Consider the following 22,706-nt stretch of genomic DNA (forward strand, 5'->3'; position numbering starts at 1 on the left):
GATCTGGGAAGTGGTAGTGGGCTATCCCTCATATTCAACCAATTCTGAGCCTGCAAAGCAATGTGAAACTTCCCTCATGATCCCAGTCCTCACCTCAGTCTCCCAGTCTCCCAATCACAAAGCTCATTTTTGTGCCTTCTTGGCTCTCAGATTGCTGCCAAGTCCCAGAGAAAGCAAGAGTGAATGTGGATTCTGGCAGGAATCAGGGGTCTCTCCTCCATGTCTTCTGGTAGCAGTCACCCCAGAACTATGCAGAACTGCTCTGGCTCCCAACCCCTAGCCTCTGTGTGCTTAGAAAGCAAGATAGAGAAGACACCACTGGACTCCTAACTTAGTTGTCTCATTTTCAGACTGGAAAATTGAGGTTTAAGGAAGGTCATGGGGGGGTTGTGGCATTTTACTTGGTTTGACCTTTAGAAAACCAAAGTTGATTGTATTTGCAGTTATCTCCTGACTTCCAGAATTTATTTTAATCACCATGTTGATACTTTCTTCTTTGGTAAATTTTTCAATAATAATATTCTGGATCATTGCCATGAAGATGGTTCTGCACAGTTCTAAATTGGCAAGAGCTTAGAATAGGTGGTGATAGCAGAGGTGTCCCTGGTAGTTGTCCTTCTTTTCAGGAAGTACTCATTTGACTCCCTGTCCTCTAAAGGCCAAGTTCCTACTAGGGCATCTCATGAAACAGAGAACTATCATCAGAAATGAAACAGTAAGGTAGTCTAGGAGCCCTCATGCACAGGAGATGCCATGTGAGTTGAGTCCTGAATGATATAAATGAGGCAGCCAAGAGGAGACCTGTGACAAAAAGACACTAAGAAGATGGCCCTTCAAATACAAAAGTCCTGGGTCAGAAGCAGATCATACACATTCAAGAATACAATAAAGGTATCCAATATAAGTGTCATTGTTGTAACCCAATAGTGGTTATTTTTCACTGCAACCTGTCCTGTGACCTTCATAAATGACCACTGAAAATTCCTCAAGGACGTGGTTCTTCACTGATCCATGATTATATGTGTTGTCCCATGAATCCCAATGTAAAGTTAAATCATACTCTAAGTATAAAAATAAATATATGGAGGAGTCAGCAGAAGAGCTCTTTGACCATATTTGCATCTGGCGCCCATCACTCTGAAGCACACAGAGTACACAATTGAGTGCAGTGGGCATGTGAGAGAAAGCAGGGCCTTGCATGAATTTCAGGTACACAAGTAGAAATGTGTGAATGGATTCAGGATTGATTTTCATGGCCTAAAGAATGAGAGAAGACAGAAATGGAGTAGTTGAGTGCACCTTCTCTGAGTCTGCACCTCCAGGACAGAAGGTTTCCCCAAACTCATATCTTCAGCATCCCTCTGGGTTTGCTATTTGGATCTCCTGTGACAAACCTGATTTCCTGACTTGTGAACAGAAGTTCCCTCTCTAGTTACTTAAAGCTGCAGAAATGAGTCTGGTTGGTTCATTTTGATTACATGGAACTGTAATGTCTTTAGCTTAGGTTATGTGATTAGCTAGCTCCCAGAAACTTATGGAATTAAAAGATTTTAGCAAAGGAAGGATGAATGCTTAGCAACAACAGATGCCAACTGTTAATGGCACATCATTGCAATTAAGATGAAATACAAGCCCTTTCACATGAAAGACAATAGCCCTTACCATCAGGCACTGGTACTGCCCTGCTGTATCCTGTGCAATTGTCACAAACTGGTCCCTGGTGGTACTGAACATCCTGCTGTCTGCATCCTGCCTTGCTTGATGCTTCCAGTGTGTATCTCTAACAAGTGCTTCTACAAGCTTCTTAACCCAAACACTACTGCAGTCAGCTCAAAGTTGACTTTTGATGAGAAAGTTCTTCCTGATGCTCTGGCATCCATGTACACGACACTTCCACTTCTCATCCATCAGAAGCATCTTTCATCTGTGTAACCAACATGAGAACCTCAAGAACATGATCATGCCACTTCCTAAATACAAACCCAGTAGCACAGACACTGAGAGAAACAATTGATAATTGGGAACCCCCCCAAAACTGAAAAGTTTCTGTAAACCAAAGGGCATGTTCAACAAAACCAAAAAAAGGAGTCTACAGAATGGGAAAATGTCTTCACCAACCCCACATCAGACAGAGTGCTGATCTTCAAAATATACAAAGAACTCAAGAAATTGGACACCAAAAAAACACATAATCCAGTAAAAAAAATGGGGTACAGACCTAAACAGAGAACTCTCAACAGAGGAATCTAAAATGGCTGAAAGACACTTAAGGAAATATTCACCATCCTTAGTCATCAGAGAAATGAAAATCAAAACAACTCTGAGATTCCATTTTACACCTATAAGGATGGCCAAGATCAAAAACACTGATAACAATTTATGCTGGAGAAGATGTGGGTAAAAGGAATACTCCTCCATTGCTGGTGGAAGTGCAAGCTGGTACAGCCCCTTTGGCAATCAGTATTGCAAGTGTTCAGAAAAGTATAAAACAATCTTCTTCCGGTAATACCACTTTTGGGTATATACCCAAAGAATGCTCAATTATACCAAAGGACATGTGCTCAACTGTCCCGCGCTACCGTCTCGCCAGCAAGAACCACACGGAACACTAGGATCCTTCTGCAGAATAGCTTTATGTCTCTTGGGAGCAGAGCATAAGCCAACACGGCCGTGGGGACCCAGATAAGATGGAACCCATCCCTTATAAAGGAAACAGACCCTGCCCTGGATGTGTCATTCCCGGATTGGCTGACTGCTCCCAGTCCCAGGTGAAACCTCGGGAGTAGGCAGGGACGCAGCGGTAGAGAGTTACAAAGCACGTGCGCTGAGATTAAAGGCGTGTGCCGCCACACCTTGGGGTCACAGAGGTCAATCTCTACCTTTGTTCCTAGAAGCAATGGAGAATGTGGTCCGGCCCTCCACATATCCCCCTTTTTTTACTTCTTTGCAGAAAGGCAACTCCCTAGGAAGGTAAAGATAGAGGTCGCACTTCCCAAAATGAAAACATAAAAATGGGCTTACACGGAATCTGTCCCTAGGCTCATGACACCTGGAACCTATCCGGCCTGCCCTCTGCCATTTTTCTGGGAAAGGGAATATACAGCAGAAAACCCTTAAGCAGAGCGACTTATCTCTCAGAGAGGGCCATTCTCTGTGCGATGCTCTTCAGCTCGACAACCTTCAGGGCTAGCTAAGCCAAGCACTCCACCCTGTGCAATGGACCACAGTCCTAGGGGTGCAGGAGCTGGTTGGCCTAAACCCTACTGCTTTAGATAACCACACATCAGTAGAGGCCCCCTGTTTCAGGGCAGCCAGCGCTTGTGCAATAACCACTTTGTCCCTACAATTTTAGGATTTGAGTCAGCAGACCATCCATAGGAAAAACACTAATCCATAGCATAGGACTGTTCCAAAACATTTCCACCCCCACCCATTCTTTGAAGTAGGGGAATGAGAGACACGGCCCAGGACTGAAGTCCTACGGCCAAGCTTATAAATCATCTCTAGGACAGTAGGGAGGGGGCCCAAAATCTTATTGGTTGTAAAAAATCGGGGAGACACAGCCATCCTATGGTTGACTAGTAACAACTTCAGGAAGGCTGAGAGTGTCCTCCATCGGTGCTCTGTCATCCATCCGCAAAATGGCAGGAGGAACAGCAGCCAGGTCCTCAGGCGAATCCGTGTGTTGTGGATCACTCTTCACTGTTCGGGTCAATCGCTCTGGCAGCCAGAATGGGCTTTCTTGATCCTGTGGGAAAACACAAACAGCTCCCCTGGATCTCAATAAGATGGGATCCGGGCCTTTCCATTCATTAGAAAGCACACTTACAGCTGTATTGGCTATCTGGCGGTAGGCACCGTAAGGGTAGTTTGTCTGGGCAGCGGCATAGTGCCCTCGCCCAGTCAAGAGGTCAAATGTCCATTGCTGTTGTTCTGGAGTTAAGGCCTGAGCGTTAGCTCTGGCCTGTTCCTGGGCTGCCTCGTGCCACAGCGCTTTCCATTCCAAATATTGACCCATGCTGATGAGCGATGCTTTTGCAACTGCTTCCCAGTCCGCTGGAGTCATGGCAGACAAGGCCAATCTATCCAACTGGGCTAAGGTAAAATTAGCAGTCACTCCATACTTTCTGACTGACTCTGCTAATTCTTTGATTTGATTGTACTCCACAGGTGCATGTAATCGCCCGTTTTCCCCTTCATAAACGGGGAAAGCCAAGTGTAGCTTTCTCTTGACCTTATCAGGGATAAATGAAAAGGTCTTTGGCCCAAGGCTTTCCTCATAAGGAGGCGCCGAAGGGGCAATTGAGGGAAGATGTAGCCTATAATGAGGCGGATGGACCGTTTGGGATAACCTCATGGCCCTGCCGTTGGCTAATTCTACTTCCTCCTCTGTATCCATTTCTCCTTCCTCTTCTCCTGCAGAAGACTTTTGGCCTTGTGGGCCAATATTCTCCCCCATTTCTACTTCCTTAGAATTCTTGGAGGGTCCTTTTTCCTTAATTTTTTCTCTCACGCGCGCGTCTAACCTCCCACTGCATTCAGTTTCTGATATTCTGTCCTGAATTTCCTCCGCCCTTGCAACAACCGCTTGGCAAGATTCATCTTTTAAGCAATTTTTGATGGAAAATAAGAGAATTGCTAAGATAAGCATCAAGGCCTGTATGAAACCTTCCCAATGCGGAGACAAGTCGAGCTCAAAACCGAAAAATCCAGGAACAGACATTACCTCTCTGATATGCAGACCCTGCAGTTCTGAATCCTTCCTGAATCCAAAGTGAATCCAAGAGATCCCCGTCGGTGCGGTGGTCAAGATTCCTCGGCGTCCCGGGTTTCGGCACCAGATGTCCCGCGCTACCGTCTCGCCAGCAAGAACCACACGGAACACTAGGATCCTTCTGCAGAATAGCTTTATGTCTCTTGGGAGCAGAGCATAAGCCAACACGGCCGTGGGGACCCAGATAAGATGGAACCCATCCCTTATAAAGGAAACAGACCCTGCCCTGGACGTGTCATTCCCGGATTGGCTGACTGCTCCCAGTCCCAGGTGAAACCTCGGGAGTAGGCAGGGACGCAGCGGTAGAGAGTTACAAAGCACGTGCGCTGAGATTAAAGGCGTGTGCCGCCACACCTTGGGGTCACAGAGGTCAATCTCTACCTTTGTTCCTAGAAGCAATGGAGAATGTGGTCCGGCCCTCCACACTCAACTATGTTCATCGAAGCATTGTTTGTCATAGCCAGAACCTGGAATCAACCTAAATGCCTTTTGACCAAAGAATGGATAAGAAAAATGTGGTACATTTACACAATGAAGTACTACACAGCAGAAAAAATAATGACATCTTGAGATTTGCAGGCAAATAGATGGATGTAGAAAACATCATTTTGAATGTGAGGTAACCCAGATACAGAAAGACAAATATCATATTTACTCACTCATAAGTGGCTTTTAGACATAAAGCAATGAAAACCAGTCTAGAAATCACAATCCCAGAGTACCTAGACAACAATGAGGACCCTAAAAGAAACATACATGGATCCAATTTACATGGGAAGTAGAAAAAGATAAGATCTCCTGAGTAAATTGGGAGCATGGAAACTTTAGGAGAGGGTAGAAGGGAAGGAGAGAGGAAGGAAGGGGAGCAGAATAAAAATGTATAACTCAATAGAATCAATAAAAAAACTTTAAGAAAAAGAAAATGGTCATGCCTTTCATCTCTGTTCCCACCAATATTTTATGTAGCTTTATTGCCACAATAGTAAATAGGAAAAATTAGAGCCTGGTCAAATTTCTATTTACAGGAAAAAGGGTAAATAAATCTTGAAATATTCATTAAAGGGAATGGAACACCAGAGGCCAAAACAGTAAGATGGCAGTACCTTTGTGAAAGGAATGCATCTCAAAAACATATAAGGGCACAATCTGTAGAAAGTTACATAAAACACAATGTTAACCACCTTTGAAAACAACATCTTGCTTATGGATGCATAAATATAGAGTGCAAGTCTATAAATGTTCATGGAAAAGTTGAACTATGCTCAAAAGAGTGGTTATGCCTGGTGCAGAAAGGAGACTTCAGATGGAGAAGGCATACAGTGTGGTAGGGTGTCCCGTGCCACCGTCTCGCCTGTAAGAACCACGTGGGACACAGGATCCTTCTGCAGAAAAGCTTTATGTCTCTTGGGAGCTAGAGCATAAGCCACATGGCGGAGACCCAGATAAGATGGAACCCATCCCTTATATAGGAAACAGACCCTGCTTCGGACGTGTCATTCTTGGATTGGTCAACTGCTCCCAGTCCCAGGTGATACCTTGGGAGTAGTGGAAAAATACCAACACGTGTGAGCTTTCTAGCTCACCTGGCGGTGCAGCGCCATCTAAGGTGGAGAGTGTGGTTGCAGCCTTCTACATCTCCCCCTAATTTACTTCTTTGCAGAAAGGCAACTCCCTAGGAAGGTAAAGATAGAGGTCGCACTTCCCAAAGTAGAAACATTAAAATGGGCTTACACGGAATCTGTCCCTAGGCTCATGACACCTGGAACCTATCCGGCCTGCCCTCTGCCAATTTTCTGGGAAAGGGAACATACGGCAGGAAACCCTTATGCAGAGCAACTTATCTCTCAGAGAGGGCCATTCTCTGTGCGATGCTCTTCAGCTCGACAACCTTTAGGGCTAGCTAAGCCAAGCACTCCACCCTGTGCAATGGACCACAGTCCTAGGGGTGCAGGAGCTGGTTGGCTTAAACCTTACTGCTTTAACATAGATAACCACATATCAAAAGAGGCTCCCTGTTTTAGGGCAGCCAGCGCTGTGCAAAAACCACTTTGTCCCTAAGACTTTGGGATTTGAGTCAGCAGACCATCCAGAGGAGGAACACTATTCCATAGCGTAGGACCGTTCCAAAACATTTCCACCCCCACCCATTCTTTGAAGTAGGGGATGAAGGACACAATCCAGGACTGGAATCCTTTGGCCAGGCTTATGTCCACTCACGTGGAGTTGATTGTCATGATGGACCATCTCAAGGAGGACAGCAAATCATCAAAATTCTCCTGTAAGATACAAAGACAATTCTCGGGACAAGTTAGCCACTTTTATAAAGTTCTCATATGGTACACTGGTCACACATAAGGCTGGAGTTTTCCATTCACAGCCCAATTGGGCAAGCTGCCATAAGCTATCCACCTGTTCTTGCATTAGGTCAATTATTTGATTAAGAACCATTATTTCACCTCTAATAGATGTATCTATGGTAGCCTGCTGATCTAGGGCTGTAGCCACTGTGGTCGATAACTGATTGAGGGTCTTTGTTTTTTATGATATAGGCCGTGCTGCCCCAGTGGCACCTAGGAAAAACCCAGGCCCTGTTTGTTGATATAAGGTTTAAGATTTATTGGCTCCCATATTTCTTGCCGGTATGGTGGCCTTGGGTTCCAGAGCCCGCCCGCCATCCAAGGGCTGTGTGCGGCTGCACGGCTCCCATGTGTCCCAGGCCAGGAAGTGGCGGCTCCACCCCCAGGCGCCCCTGCCTTCCCCGCGGGGCTAGCCTAGTTCTCTGAGGCTGTGTTGGTGGCGGAGTGTGGCGGGAGCCGACACCCAGACCGAGGCGGCACAGGCAGGTCCGCGCCAGAGCCGCTGCGGCTCAAGGGGCCGATGGGAGAGGAGGCGAACAGGGCCGCTTTCCTACTAGCCAACTCTCAACACCTGTGCCACAGCAAAAGCGGCTGTAAACTCTCACAGATCCAGCCAACGACCCAATCACCCCGAAATCCAAGGGCCCTTCGCATCCATCTCCCTGTGGAACCCGAAACACCAGACAAGCCAAGCGTACACATAGCAATCTTTCAGGAGGACTTGAGTTCTTGAAAATGTTAAGCAGTTCTTAAAAACTTAAGTCGCACTATGTAGATATAATACGGTACTGCCTGTTTACTGCGTCTAAACCTTAATTGCGCTTTTATTATGATAAATACGACCAGCCCTGCCTGAAGTCAGCATCGTTTAGCATAGCCAAATGGAATCAGAGCCATTTTTGCCTCAGAGACCCTCACAGTTTTAGGTACATTGTAAGTCTTCTGGCCCGGCTGCCTGTGGCACCGCTGTGACATCCTCCAGGCCAGGCACCAACCGAGCCGCACCAATTGAGCCCGCGCAACGTGCTCCCCACCATAGCCACAGAGCAAAGCTCTGCTCCAGCCGCCCTCCAGCCCCAGCTGCACCCACTCTGCGCCCAAACCTGTGTACGGAGCAAAGCGGAACTCAGAGAAGCAGGCTTGCAGATCTGCGATCACTGAAAGGACCTCATTTAATCTTTTAGGGAATTTGGGCGTCGTTAGTCTCTTTGGCTGCTTCCTGCTGTTATTGGGCCGCTGAATTTCAGGGGTATACACTACAACATTTCAGGAGGTCTCGGTGATTCAAACCACGTGGATCTCAAGCACATACTTAGGCTCCCATCCTCTGTGGAGGCGAAAACAGAACCTCTCCTCCAAAACATCATATTCTTAAGCCCATGTTTTAAATTTAAACTACCTTTTTTAGCAGTTCCTAAATTCAAATATCTTTCTCCTGTCCAGTACATAAAAAACAACATGAACAACATAACATAAAGCTTTTGACCTAGTAAATCAGCCTTCTCCCCCATTTTTACTTTTTTAAAAATCACTGGGGGTCCTTTTTAACTTATTTTCTTTTCTGTCTCCCCCATTCTTTACCGGAGGGTCATTTTTAACTTATCTGGGTGCGCGCACAACCTCCCACTGCTGCTCAGTTTCTGATATGCTCTCTGGACTTTAGAGCGTACCTCTCTGAGTATGCATGCCTGCAGTTCTGAATCCTTCTTGTGTCCAAGGGGTCTCCTGGCGGTGCAAAGTTCTTCTTCTTCCTCCCGGGTATGGCACCAGATGTCCCACGCTACCGTCTCACCTGTAAGAACCACGCGGGACACAGGATCCTTCTGCAGAAAAGCTTTATGTCTCTTGGGAGCTAGAGCATAAGCCACATGGCGGAGACCCAGATAAGATGGAACCCATCCCTTATATAGGAAACAGACCCTGCTTCGGACGTGTCATTCTTGGATTGGTCAACTGCTCCCAGTCCCAGGTGATACCTTGGGAGTAGTGGAAAAATACCAACACGTGTGAGCTTTCTAGCTCACCTGGCGGTGCAGTGCCATCTAAGGTGGAGAGTGTGGTTGCAGCCTTCTACAGTAGGGAATGTGAAATGTATCTGCAATGCTTTGCCTTCCTGAAGTTCTGCATAGTAAACATAGGGATTTTTTCATACCAAGATTTGTACAGTGGTGTTAGTAAGCACATGTAGCTAAATTCTATTTAAATTTAAATTAATTAGAATAGACTATAATTAAAAGTTTAGTTACTTGGTCACACAAAATACAATTCATGTGCTCAAATAGACTAGTGAGATTTATAGACTTCCTTAGGGATGGAACAGATTATATGACAGTTTCATCACCACAGAACATTCTAGATGATGGTCCTGATCCATACTTTTGCACAGTTGAATATTTTATGGCAAAAAGTTTGAGGCTAATTTGACTAAAGCTTCTAGTACAAAATAACCCAGAAAGTCATATTAAACGTAATTGTAAAATCTCTGCTCTGTATAGTGCTGTTTTTTAATTAAGGAAGGTAGCATCTACTATGAGGATCACTCACACCATAAAAGCATAGAAACATGAGTTTTCAATTAACAAACACAGAGATAAGGAATGAAAGTATATGGTGAGGCTAGGAATGTCTGACATTCTATACACATGAAGCTGAATGCAGAAAACTAATTCCTTATCTCGCACTTTATATAAAAATCAATTCAATGGATTAGAGACTTAAACTTAAGACCTAATATTATAAAACAGATACAAGAAAACATTAGGGTAAAATTCTGTGACCTGGGATTTAACAATTACTTTTGGGTGTGATCTCAAAAACAGGAATAAGAAAAACAGAAAAAGACAAGTGAAATAGCATCCCACTCAAAAGCTTCTGCATAGCAGATTAGAGGCACGGCCTCTCGAGAGGGAGAATATGATAAGGAACTAATATGTAGAATACAGAAGAGCCTCCCATAATGACATAGTAAGAAACAGTCTGTTGAAAAAAAATAAACAATGAACCTTAAAAGGTATTTCCCCGAGGAAAACATACAAATGAAATGTGAACATACAAACAGTCATGTGAAAAGATATTCAGCATCAGCAATCATCAGGCAATTCAAATAAAGAAAACAATTCCCAAGTCTGTTATAGTGACAACTATCAAAACAAAAGAAGAAAACAAATATTGACAAGGCTGTGGAGGAGATGGATATTTACTCACTGTTGATGGGAAATGGCATGTAGTAAAATGGTCTAGCAGATCACTAAACACTAGAAACCCAGTTCCCATTTGTTACAGCAACCTCATTCCTATGTGTGGAAATGACACCAGTACATTAAGAGACAGCTGCATTCTTATGTTCCTTGTAGCACAACAGTGAAGAAATGGTCAACTGAAAGATCTATCAATGAATTAATGGAATTGATCCCTTAGTGGAATGACTCCATTAATGATTAATAGAATCTCCTCTGTGTGTGTGTGTGTGTGTGTGTGTGTGTGAGAGAGAGAGAGAGAGAGAGAGAGAGAGAGAGAGAGAGAGAGAGAGAGAGGAGAGAGAGAGAGAGAACCTTGTAAAAAAAAGAAATCCTACCATTTATGACATCATAGATCAACCTGAAAGACATGTGGGATGGTTGTTAGCTGGAACTCAGAGAAGAAGCTATTACTCCAAAGAAACAAAATTTTAGACACAAGAGAAATAAGTTCATGAGACCTGTTGTATACACAGTGACTACAACTAATAACCATGTGTTGTCTACTTTAAATGACTTGAAGATTAACTGCAAAAAAAAACAATAAATGAATCTAAGTCAATGAATGCCTGTAAGTTAAATAAGTTAGCCATTCCAACACATATATATGCCAAAGTGCCATGATGTATGCCATAAATCTATTAAAATTTTATTATAAGCTCTAGAAAAAAAGAAAATTAACAAGGAAATACTCCTTTCCTTAGCATCATCAGACCAGAGCTGAGATCAGGGAGAAGCAGAATTGAAGAGCTGATGTCTTAAAAAGTGCATGCACTCTCTCACTCTCTCTCTCTCTCTCTCTCTCTCTCTCTCTCTCTCACACACACACACACACACACACACACACACACACACCCCTTGGGAAGGAGCATTAATGAATAGAAATTCTGAAGAAAATGTATCAGAATCACAGGAAGTTCCTTAGCTAAATACAGTGCTACTTCCATTTTATGATGAAGAGGACTGATCTGTGATGGCGAGCATCACAGGAGATATAAGGATGGCAATGACCATTTACCAAGTGCTTGAAAAATGCAGGACACAAAAGAGAGGCAGTTGAGAATTACAGTGTCCTTGAATCCTCAGAATTAACCCTATTGACAAAATCTGGATTTCAAAGTTTATAGTCTTCCTCCAATATCGTACCGCCCCTGTAGAGTTTATGCCACAGAAGAGACATGACATAAACAAAAGTGACCCTGTTCCTATTTAAGCAAACACCAAGTTCCAAACAAATGAATGGATCCCACTTGGTGTTCTGAGTTCTCACTGAATGGCAAACATTGACAAAGCTTTTTTATATATTCTCCCAGTGAATGATGCAAAGATGGAGACTATTGTTTCCCTGTTTTACAGGTAAGTACACTGAGACTCAAAAAGATGAAACAAGGCGTGCAATAATCCCAGTGAAGTTAGGAGTCCAGATCTGCTGGAGCCTCCTGTGGATGCTGGCACTGAAAACACTGGTTCATTGAGCTGAGATTCATTTTTTTTCTTTTTGTGGTTTTTCGAGTCAGGGTTTCTCTGTAGTTTTGGAGCCTGTCCTGTAACTAGCTCTTGTAGTGCAGGCTGGCCTCGAATTCACAGAGAGATCTGCCTTCCTCTGCCTCCAGAGTGCTGGGATTAAAGGCGTGCACCACGACCCGCCGGCTTAAACTGAGTCTTAACATGTGAATTTAAAACCTGTAGACCATCCTTTAGATTCCAGTCTCAACTATTATTTCTTTTTTATTATTTATTAAAAATTTCCACCTCCTCCCATTTCCCTCCCCCTCTCCCCATTCCCGTCTCCCTTCCTCTCCAGTTCTAAGAGCAGTCAGGGTTCCCTGCCCTGTGGGAAGTTCAAGGTTCTCCCCACTCCATCCAGGTCTAGGAAGGTGAGCATTCAAACAGACTAGGCTCCCACAAAGCCAATCCATGCAGTAGAATCAAAACCCAGTGCCATTGTCCTTGGCTTCTCAGTCAGCCCTCACTGTCAGCCACATTCAGAGAGTCCAGTTTGATTACATGCTCATTCAATCCCAGTTCAGGTGGCCTAGAGATGGCTCAGAGGTTAAGAGCCCTGGCTGATCTTCAGGAGGTCCTGAGTTCAATTCCCAGAAACCACATGGTGGCTCACAACCATCTGCAATGAGGTCTTGTGTCCTCTCCTGGCCTGCAGGCATACAAGGAGGCTGAACACTGTGTACACAATAAATAAATAAATAAATAAATCTTTAAAAAAATAAAAAAAATGAAACCTGTAGACCCAAGGGCTCCTCCTCAGAGTTCTAATTCATCTAACAGGGAATGGACTTAAGATCCAAAGTTGCTTTGAGCTTCTTCCCATGCAAAACTACAGTTTGAGATTTAGGACCATTTATGAAGAAGTGTCACACCCATGGGGTCAGATCCAAAGATCAAATCCTCTCCCACATCCAACAACAGCAACCTAGGACTTTGAAAAACAATTCAGAAAGTGCTGAAAAATTTCAAAGTTGATTTTTAGTAATTTGGGGAGAGCAAGATAGGTCTCCCAGGTGCAAAGCTATTTCCTTTTACTCTTTCACACTCACTTGAAAGGAGCATTACTGATGAGTTAGATCACCTGTACGACCATGGACAAATCATTTAACCCTATAGAAAAGGATTCTGAAACAAACGCCCCTGTGATCAAAGTTCCTGTAATGCTGTAACAGTCAATGTTCACTAATGTCTTGGCGCTTTTGCTCCATGTTTGACACTCTTTCAGAGTGACAATAAGCATTAAAAACGTGTTTCATCTCTAAGATGTTTATGTTAATATATTTTCATATTTTTTATAAGTATTTAACTGAATTCTGTATTTTGTGAAGTACAAATACTCTGTTTCTACTTAAAACATCTTTGCTGACTCAAATTATCAAGTAACAAAATCATGCGTGCAATTATTAATAATTAAGATACATGGTGCTACATTTAATAAGGACAAGGATCTCTTTGTTATATCCTCTTACATATGAATTATTCTCTGGGAAAACTTTACTTCTCTGTTGAGTTTTGTAATACCAGGTTTTTACTAGCTTCTAGATCCTCAAATTCTCATGCCTAGGATCAGTGACATCAACTTCATCATAAGTAAGTTGGGAGAAGGTTATAAGAATAAATCTATGAATTAATGAAGCATTCAGAAGCTTCTGAAAGAAGAGTTTCATGGAGTTAAAAATGGTTAGGGCAGAGTAGATATTAAATAGTTGGAACAGAAATACAGAAAAATAATGTCTGGTCCATGAAAACATGATGACCCCCCACACACCATGGCAGCTTTCATGACCTACTTTACTGGACTCAAAAGCCCTGATAGTAAGGAATTGTGGGCAGGTTATAGTCCTTCTCAGTGAATTGGATTTAAAATACAGAATAAGGAAAAGAGACACCATCTGCAAAGGTTTTCTGCTCAGGAAGGTGTGTCTACCATGTAATAAGGCCATTAGAAGAATTTGCGCCAAGGGGACCTCACTGGAGTCATGCTGAGAAGAGGGTTTCCTGAAGACACTGGCACTGAGTGATGCAGAAGCAAAAGGCCAAGGCCAGGAAAAGAAGACACTGGAGAATATTCCATTCTTAGAATGTGTGGACAACCTCTGACAAAAGGAATTTGATTTTTGTTGTGATGAGAGAGGATCACTAAAGGCTCTATGGGTCCGTATGCGGTTCTCAAAGGAGATTGGGAAAAGGTGAGAGTGGACAGTCACCAATGGCAGTCAGAAAATGACAGTGTGGGTTGTATGAACAGTTAGAGTAAAGGGAGGCACTAAATACATTGAAGAAAGGATTTGAATAGACTTCATTATGTTTTAGAAATAAAATCCTGATTGATGTGGAGTTAGTTTTCTCCAGGTAAATAAGCTAGAGGTGACTGGAATATTACAGCCAAGAAATGATGAAAAAAAATAATCAAGTCATAGTAGTGGAATAGAAATTAAAGATGCTCCAAAAGGAGAGTTCATAGAACATAGTGACAGATTGTACGTGGAGCTAAAAGAAGAGAGGGCTGTGGATGATTGCTGTATTTTGTGCGTGCTTTACAGGTTAATCAGTAGCATCACTGAAATGAGAAATGTAAATGGCAATATCAATTTGGCAAGAGACATGAGCTAATTTTTTGATGTGTTGCACTTTAGATACCCATAATGCTCACAGGTGTTGGTTATTAATAATCAGTTCGTTTTATACATCTGCAACTCACAAGTGTGACTATGTAAAAAGTAAAAGAATCAATGAGACATCAGCATGGAGATGGGGGCAGAATGCACAAGGATAGGATCACCTCAATAGGAATGCTGAAAACCTGACCCTCAGGCTCCTCTGTTGATGGTATTTGGAGGGTATCCTATGGGAGAAATTGAGGTTGGATGAAGTCACAAGATTGGAGTCCTAATAATGGGATTAGTGGCTTATAAAACAGAGACCTGAGCACTCACAGCCTTATTCTATCTTACAGTGTCATATCCTCTGACATTCTTGTGAGATTTGACTGTTCTTCACCAGATGCAGTCGTGATGCTTGTGGACTTTTCAGCCACTAAAGAGTAGAAAATAATCTAGGTTCTTTATAAATAATCTTACCTCAGGTATTCTGCTATAACAGCAAAAATGGACTAATATGTTTTACAAAATAAGAGTAATCTGATTGACCAGAGTCCAAAACACTAATTGGCAATTTAAAGTGGGTGTCATCACAGGATATTAAGAAATAATGCACACGGGTATTTCCAAGTTTCCTAGCTCTCTGCAGTCAAAAGACTTGACTAAAATAACTGTTTCTCAGACCCTGTGCTGCTCTCAGGTAATCAGATGGACTTAACTAATTTATGCTTCAGTAGTAAACATTCTAAAACATCAAAGAGGTCTCTCAAAGCATTTATTTCAGAGTTATGCAGCATGTCTGTTGCATCAGCTGAAATTTCTGTTCCATATAACTGTAGGACCCGAGTTTCACACTGAATTATGTGAAGAATGTTATATGGCCTCACTTCAGAGGGTTAATATGGTGAAGTCCTATTATGTTACTATAAGAAAGAACTAGATTTAAGTAGGTGTTATGAGAACTTCTTCAGCCTTTATGATACTAGCCCACTTTGGGTGTGATCTCTTATGTATAAGTATATATCAAAAGCATGTATGAACCTTTTTTTCTGATGGATTCAGTTCCAGGTCTCAGTGTATGCAAAGGACTGTAGATCACTACCCTTACTGTGAGTTTATCCCCAAATAAATAAACCTTTGTTATATTCCATTCTGGACTATTGTGGAATTTTTTGATACAACTACAATTTGGTGCCCAAACATCCAATCCCATATAGGTCTGCCAGGTCCTCTAACACAAGGTAATGCAGAAATTGATCAATTATTTATTAGAATGTACTGAAGGCTTCAGAATTTCACAAGAAAATATCATGTTCATAGCAAAGGTTTAAAAAAATGACTTTTCCATCACATGGCAACAAACTAAGGATATTGTAAGAAAATGTCCTACTTGTTCTTTATACCACCAAACACCACTACCTGCAGGAAGTGACCCAAAGGGTACTCAAAAGAACAAAATTTGGCAGATGAATGTATTCCATTTTGTAGAATTTTGAAAATTAAAATATGTATACCATACCATTTATAACTTCAGATTTTCAATGGGCAACTGTTTTGAGTTTAGAAAAGGTTGATTCAGTAATCACATATTTACTAGAAGTTATGGCCATCATAGGAATACCTGCACAAATAGAGACAGACAATGTTCCATCATATGTCTCTAAGTAAATTAAGCAGTGTTTTGCTTATTATAATATAAAGCATATTACAGGTATACCACACAATCCTACAGGTCAAGCAGTTAAGGAAAGATCAAATAAAACTATAAAAGATGTGTTAAACAAGCAGAAAGGGATGAAAAAGACCCTTGGAAATAGACTGTATAATGCATTATTAACTGAATTTTCTTAAGGCTAATGAGAAAGAAGCACTGACAGTAGAGAGACTTTGGATAATAGAAAAAAACTTCAGAATTTATTTTCCAATATATTTCAAGGATTGTTGACCTCAGAATGGAAACCAGGAGATGTGCTACATTGGCGAAGGGGGTTCACTCTTGCTTTCACAAGAGAAGCAAAGCTATGGATACCATCAAAATTAATCAAAATTTGGTTTGCAAAGAAATTTCTTAGTAAAGAGAAGTGACAGCTCATCCACAGAGATAACAATACTATAGGTTCTAAGAAAACCTCTTAAGGGTTGGGACAGGGTTCTGTTCTTATTTTTGCAAGAATATACCAATCTGAAATATCAAGAGACCTTGGGCAACTAGATGCCTAAAGAAGGAAAGTTAGCTATCCAGAAAGAATCACCAAGCAGAGAGAAATTTGACTTACAATACCAATATCCTCTGGAGGGTAAAATCTCACTATCTAAATGTATATATAATGATAGTGACAACTCATTAAAAATCAAAGCTGGCTTTGGAGTTGGATTGTGGTTTTTCCTCTAAATCCAAGCATGCTGTGAAAAGAAAAATTCAGAGGTTCTGTCTCATATTAGAAGCTACCTGGTATGGGACAGAAGGAAGATAAAATCTAGGGACTATGGCTAGCAAAACTTTTTTTAAAAAATTTTACTTCTCCCCATACCTATTTTTGACTTTATGGTACCTTCTATATTTCTATAGAAATTCAAACTTTCTCTTTTGATATGGATAATGTTTAAGTTTTCCACAATGAACAATAAGTTTTCCTACAGTAATGTTTGAAGTCTGAAGGAAGAAGATGGGGCTCCACAACAACAATTCCACTTGGTTGATATGATGCCATATGCTAATAGCATCTCTCTAAGATCAGTTTTGTGTTACAAACTGCTCATGATGGTTCCAACTTGGCTAGTTGAGATGGTTTGCCTTCTTACAACATTCTGTCCTGAACTTCAAATAAGAACTTCATAAAAACCCTGCTGACTACTCACAGACTACTTGAAATTATACTCAACAGTAATCTTGAAACTTAACCAACATTTTAGTTTTTACAAGATTCCATAGAAATAACATTGCCCCCATGACTGCTGGAAGTAATTCTGGAAAATGACATTCCCTTGCCCAACAAAGTTTGTCCTCAGGGTAAGGGACATCTATTAGGAGTTGATTATAACTGGTATAGGGTTGGGGTAAAAATGAAGTAGGCTCAGTGGTCTCCCTTGGAAAAAGGGGTGGGATGAATGGGATGGGATAATAGGTAGCTTAGTGTGTCTACTTGTGAGTTATTAGTTTTAGACAACTTATATTGATATAGATTCTTGTATATTGATGTAAATTCAAATTATATTTGTTATATTGAATATACTTCTATTTTGGTTACAATATTTTTACACCTATGCAAAATTATTTTGTCATTTTGTATGCATGCATCTTTCTACTTCTGCTTAAGAGATTTGGTATATTGATGCAATTTCAGGATATACTTATCATATTGCACTGTACATTTCTACCTCTGATAAAGATACTTATATATATATATATATTGTTTACATTTTGAGGCCATTGTCCTCATTTGCTGCACAACTGCTTAAAGACTGCTTAATTTTCAATGTGAAGTCTTAGCTTTTAAGCTATATTAACAGTTATAGGTCAATAGTCACCCATGTTTATCACACTTATAGTTAGACTAGTCAGGTTCTTTAGATGCATAGAGATTGTATTCTGTATAGATAAAACTAGGGGGGATGGAGAATAACAGGAGAAGCAGAACCTCTGAATCAACTAACCAAGGTGCATATGAGCTCATGGAGATTGAAGCAGCAAGTACAGGGTCTACACGGGTCTTCACCAAGTCCTCTGTATATATATACTATAGCTATAGCATAGTAGTACACTTGTTTATGAGAATGAGTGTGTCTCAGACTCTTGTTTCTGCTCTTGGTTCTCTTTTATTCCTGTTGGATTACCATATCCAACTTTAATATGATAGTTTTTGTTTCAACTTACATTTTCTTTAGTCATGTTTGGTTGTCATCTTCTAGAAGCCTGTTCTTTTCTAATGAGAGATATAAAGAGGTGGATCCTATGGATTATGTAGAGGAACTGGGAGGCATATAGGGAGAGGAAACTATAATAAGAATATATTATATACAAGATAATCTATTTTTAATAAAAGAAAAGAATGAAAAATAAAAAAAACACTGTGGCCAGAAGTAACATATGAGAGGAAATGGTGTATTTGACTTATACTTTGTGGTCATAGTTCATCATTGAGGGAAGTCATAATCTTTACATACCCAATCCTTACACACATAATCAAAGTGGGGGAAAGACTGCCCTCCCATGATACAAGGAACAAACAAGCATAATTACTTCTTTATATCTCAAAACACCAAGTAACTGTGCTCTAAGTCAAATATACTGTCATCTGATCATTGAGTAGCAAGAAACCCAGTAGCCACACCTTTGGCCAAGCATCCTGTTATTTGTCCTTGAGGAGCAAGAATAGGTTTGAACTCCCTGACATTTAGTGAAGATAGAATGGATTCAAAACTGTGGGCTCTGACAATTCCCCCTATCTAAGTTATTTTTTAATATCTTATTCTTCTACCTTAGGACAGAGGACTATGCCTGCCTTAGGTTATCTTTTTCAATCTTCCAGATGTACCCATCATTGGTACACACATTCAATCATGCATGTCCTTTCTTAGACTGACTGGAGGTAAAAAGATCTTACCCATTGCTGACTACCACTCTCTGTTTATAAAGGGTTAAGGGAGGGTACATACTCAATGCCATGCACCTCTGAGCCAACTTTTCATTGAGACTTCACAATAATCATAGGAAAGCAAATAATTCCATGCCATATACATGAGCCTATGACTATAATATTCCATAATAAAGGAGTAAAGGATGACTATACAAATTGATCCAGGATATCTTCAGCGGTTATAGTTGCATACAAATCCAAATTTGTCTTTTTTTAGCCAAATCAAATCTAAGGACTGATTGGCATCATGTCAAATTCCTCTTATATGAAGAGTTCTAACTTTTTCCATCCATTAATACTTTCATAGTGAACAGAAGAGGCTACAAACAATAACAGGTCTGTACCATAATCCTAGTATGATTATTAACAATCAACACACATTGATTAAATTATAATTTTCAGGACTTAGATCCAATCAAGGGAAATGTTTTTATGGTAGGTGAGGTATGAGTCTTTTCCCTCTCATAAAACCCAATGTATTGCTGCTATCAACATTCAAATATATGTTTGAGTTATTCCAGTCCCCAAGTACTGAATACCAACAGCAAAACATTTTCCCCACTTCTCCTCAAAAGTTTGAGAGGGGTTTCTTCAGTACCTCCAATTTGGTTTTTTGACAAGTATACCAGATATTTCTGGATTCTAGTGACATTGTACTGAAGAGAAGCTTTAGTCACACATCACCTCCATAAGAATGTTTGATTATTCCAATGAGTCTCTTTCCCACAAAGGGGAAATTTCTGAGGCATGTGTTCTCTGGGCCTTCAATTTCAATATCAGATGAAGACTATACTGGCAAAAGTGACCTTCATGTCCCAAGACAAAGTATGGATAAAATGACCAATCACTCAATAAGTGTTCCTTGACCAGATCCAGAATAATTAAAACTCAAAAGATCTGGTAAATTGGTGCAGAAGGTGTCTCAAGAAGCTGGGAATCATTGATTGCAGTACCATTCACTAATGAAGAAATTGACAAATTATGGGCAGAAAGTGAACCCTGGAAAAGAGCCTGTAGTAATTTTGGGGAGAGAGATTAATAACAAATATCCCAAAAGCAAAAGAATTCAACTTATAAAAAGAACTAATTGTATCCTTCCTCACAGTGTATGGGAAACACCAATACCTAGAGGCCCTACATTCTATACTATTAAGAATAAATCAGATCAGGCAGGTTACAAATCAGAAAATTTCAGTAAAGTAGATCTAATCCCTTATGATTCTGTCAAAATTCAGAATTATATGCTATTCTCATGGTACCAATTGATTTTAAAGTATCTCTTAACATAGTTTCCAAATCGCAATGTGCAGAGTTATTTTGCAAATTGAAACAGCTGGATTTTTAACCAGATGATACATAATCAACTTTATTATTTATTCAATTACAAGTTATAATCAGGAATGGGAATCATCCCATCTACATAACACATATTCAATCCCATATGGATATGCCAGATCCTCTAGCACAAGGTAATACAGATAGCAATCAATAATAGATTGGAAATGTGCTAGAGGCCTCAGAATTTTATAAAAAAAACTATCATGTCAGTAGCAAAGGTTTAAAACAAAGACTTTTCCTTCATGTGGCAAGAAGCCAAGGAAATTATAAGGAAAATCCCTACTTGTTCTTTATACAACCAAACTCCACTACCTGCAGGAAGTAATTCAAAGGGTACTCAAAGGAGTGAAATCTAGTAGATAAATGTGTTTCATTTTATAGAATTTAGAAAACTAAAATATGTATACCATACCATTGATAACTATTCTGATTTTTCAATGGGCAACTGCTTTGGGTTCAGAAAAAGCTCTAAGAAAATAAAGGGGTTTTGCTTTGCTTCCACGGGAGAAAAAAACTATGGCTACTACCAAAATTCTTCTGCAACATTCGGGAATCCATCTTCAGCATAAAGGCATACATGACAGGCTTTCCAATGAAGCAGGAATTTTGAAGGACTTTTCTGCCTTATATTGACAAGGTTCTACAGTCACTCACGTTTGTGTTCTGCTTGCCCATTTAGGATAGAATTTTGTCAGAAGTCAAGGCAAGGGCATTATCTTGCCCAGTGACTTACTTTTGCCACAAAAAAAGTAAATACACTAGTTGGCCATAGAAGCTTGGAAGTAGTGATCCATGCCTTTAATCCCAGCACTAGAGAGAAATATAACACAGGAGAAGAAAGGTCTCAGGTCAGTCTTATTCTGAGTATTTGTGGAGGCAGGATCACCATTGTGGTCTCAGGTAGAGGTAAGACCCAGTGACTGGCTGCTTTGCCTTTCTAATCTTCAGGTTGGATTCCAGTATCTGTCTCTGGGTTTATATTATTCATGCTACACTCTTTCTGAGCCAATGATATATAGCACCGTTTATAAGATGCCTAGGGAAACTAGGATCACTACTCTTGTTAAGAATCTGATCGAGGGAATCAAGATCTCCCATAAACAACTTCAAATAGGGCCATAGCCATTGAATATTTCACAATAATTTCTAAAGATCATTCAAAGTTTTTAAGCTATCTTTCCTTTTCCAATTTCAGAGGCTTAGTTTCTTTAAGATGAAGCATATGTCCAAAATAATGGAAAGGGGGCTGTCTTTGCACTTTCTCGGGGGCAATAGCTAACCCTGCATAGGCAAGGCTCTGCTTAAACTGTTCATATGTTACAAACAAAACTCCTTCATTTTTATAGTCAAGTGAAATATCATTGATACAATGAATAATATTGTGGAACATATTATTCCATATAATAAATGTTCCAATAAACATGTGGAAGTTGATCTCTAATCTGTATAGCCTGAACCACAAATTTCTGACACAATGTAGCACTATTGGCTGTACGCTGAGCCAAACCTTCCAATGGTATTCCCCATGGGTTCCTTAAATTAACTGAAGGAATGCTAAATGCAAATCTTTGACAATCTTGGGGAGCCAAAGGGATAGTATGAAAACAATCTTTTAAATCTAAAATTATTTTACAGGCATCCTTTGGTGTGGCTGTAGGAGAAGGCAATCTAGGCTGCAAAGTTCTCATTAGCTGTATGGCCTCATTAACTTTTCTTAAATCTTGTAATAATCCCCATTTTCCAGATTTCTTTTTAATCAGGAAAATTCCAGGGGGAATTTGAGGGTACAATATGGTGACTATCTAGTTGTCCCTACACTAACTGTTGGGCAACTTTTATATCCTCATATGTTAGAGGCCACTGATTTACCCACACAGGCTCCTCAAGGTAGGCATATGGCCAGGGTCAAGTAGAGTAGGCCCGCCACTTGGAAGCCCTGGCCCAACACTGTACCACCAATGCAGAGAAGGGAAAAGGAGGTTTCTTCTCTCTCTCTCTCTCTCTCTCTCTCTCTCTCTCTCTGTGTGTGTGTGTGTGTGTGTGTGTGTGTGTGTGTGTGTGTGTGTGTGTGAAAATCTAAACTATCCCAGGTAAATCAAGGGCACACCTACTACACAAATTCCAAAATTTTCTGTACTTGTTTCTGTTCTACTTTAGCTCCTCTGGCTTTTAAAATATCTTCAAGCAAATGTACAAACAGCTGACTACTATAACCCTGCCCCATATTTACGATTTTGCCCCAAGTCATGCATTGGAAT

General features: G+C 40.7%; 1 protein-coding gene across 1 annotated transcript in view; it reads right to left on the reverse strand.

The window, feature by feature from the left end:
* Positions 1–2,659: 2,659 nt before the first annotated feature.
* The window catches only part of LOC148118380 (uncharacterized), an 81,232-nt gene continuing 61,185 nt past the window's right edge, over positions 2,660–22,706 (reverse strand). Inside the window, exons 2-3 of the mRNA XM_087900619.1 lie at positions 4,727–5,199; positions 2,660–3,748 (exon numbers count right to left, since the gene is read on the reverse strand). Of these exons, the coding sequence (XP_087756745.1) occupies positions 3,569–3,748; positions 4,727–5,199 (653 nt within the window). The 3' untranslated portion in view covers positions 2,660–3,568. The remainder of the gene's footprint in view (positions 3,749–4,726; positions 5,200–22,706) is intronic.

This window comes from Myodes glareolus, chromosome 22 (genome assembly GCF_982192425.1).
Source record: "Myodes glareolus chromosome 22, mMyoGla1.1, whole genome shotgun sequence".
Taxonomy (NCBI): domain Eukaryota; kingdom Metazoa; phylum Chordata; class Mammalia; order Rodentia; family Cricetidae; genus Myodes; species Myodes glareolus.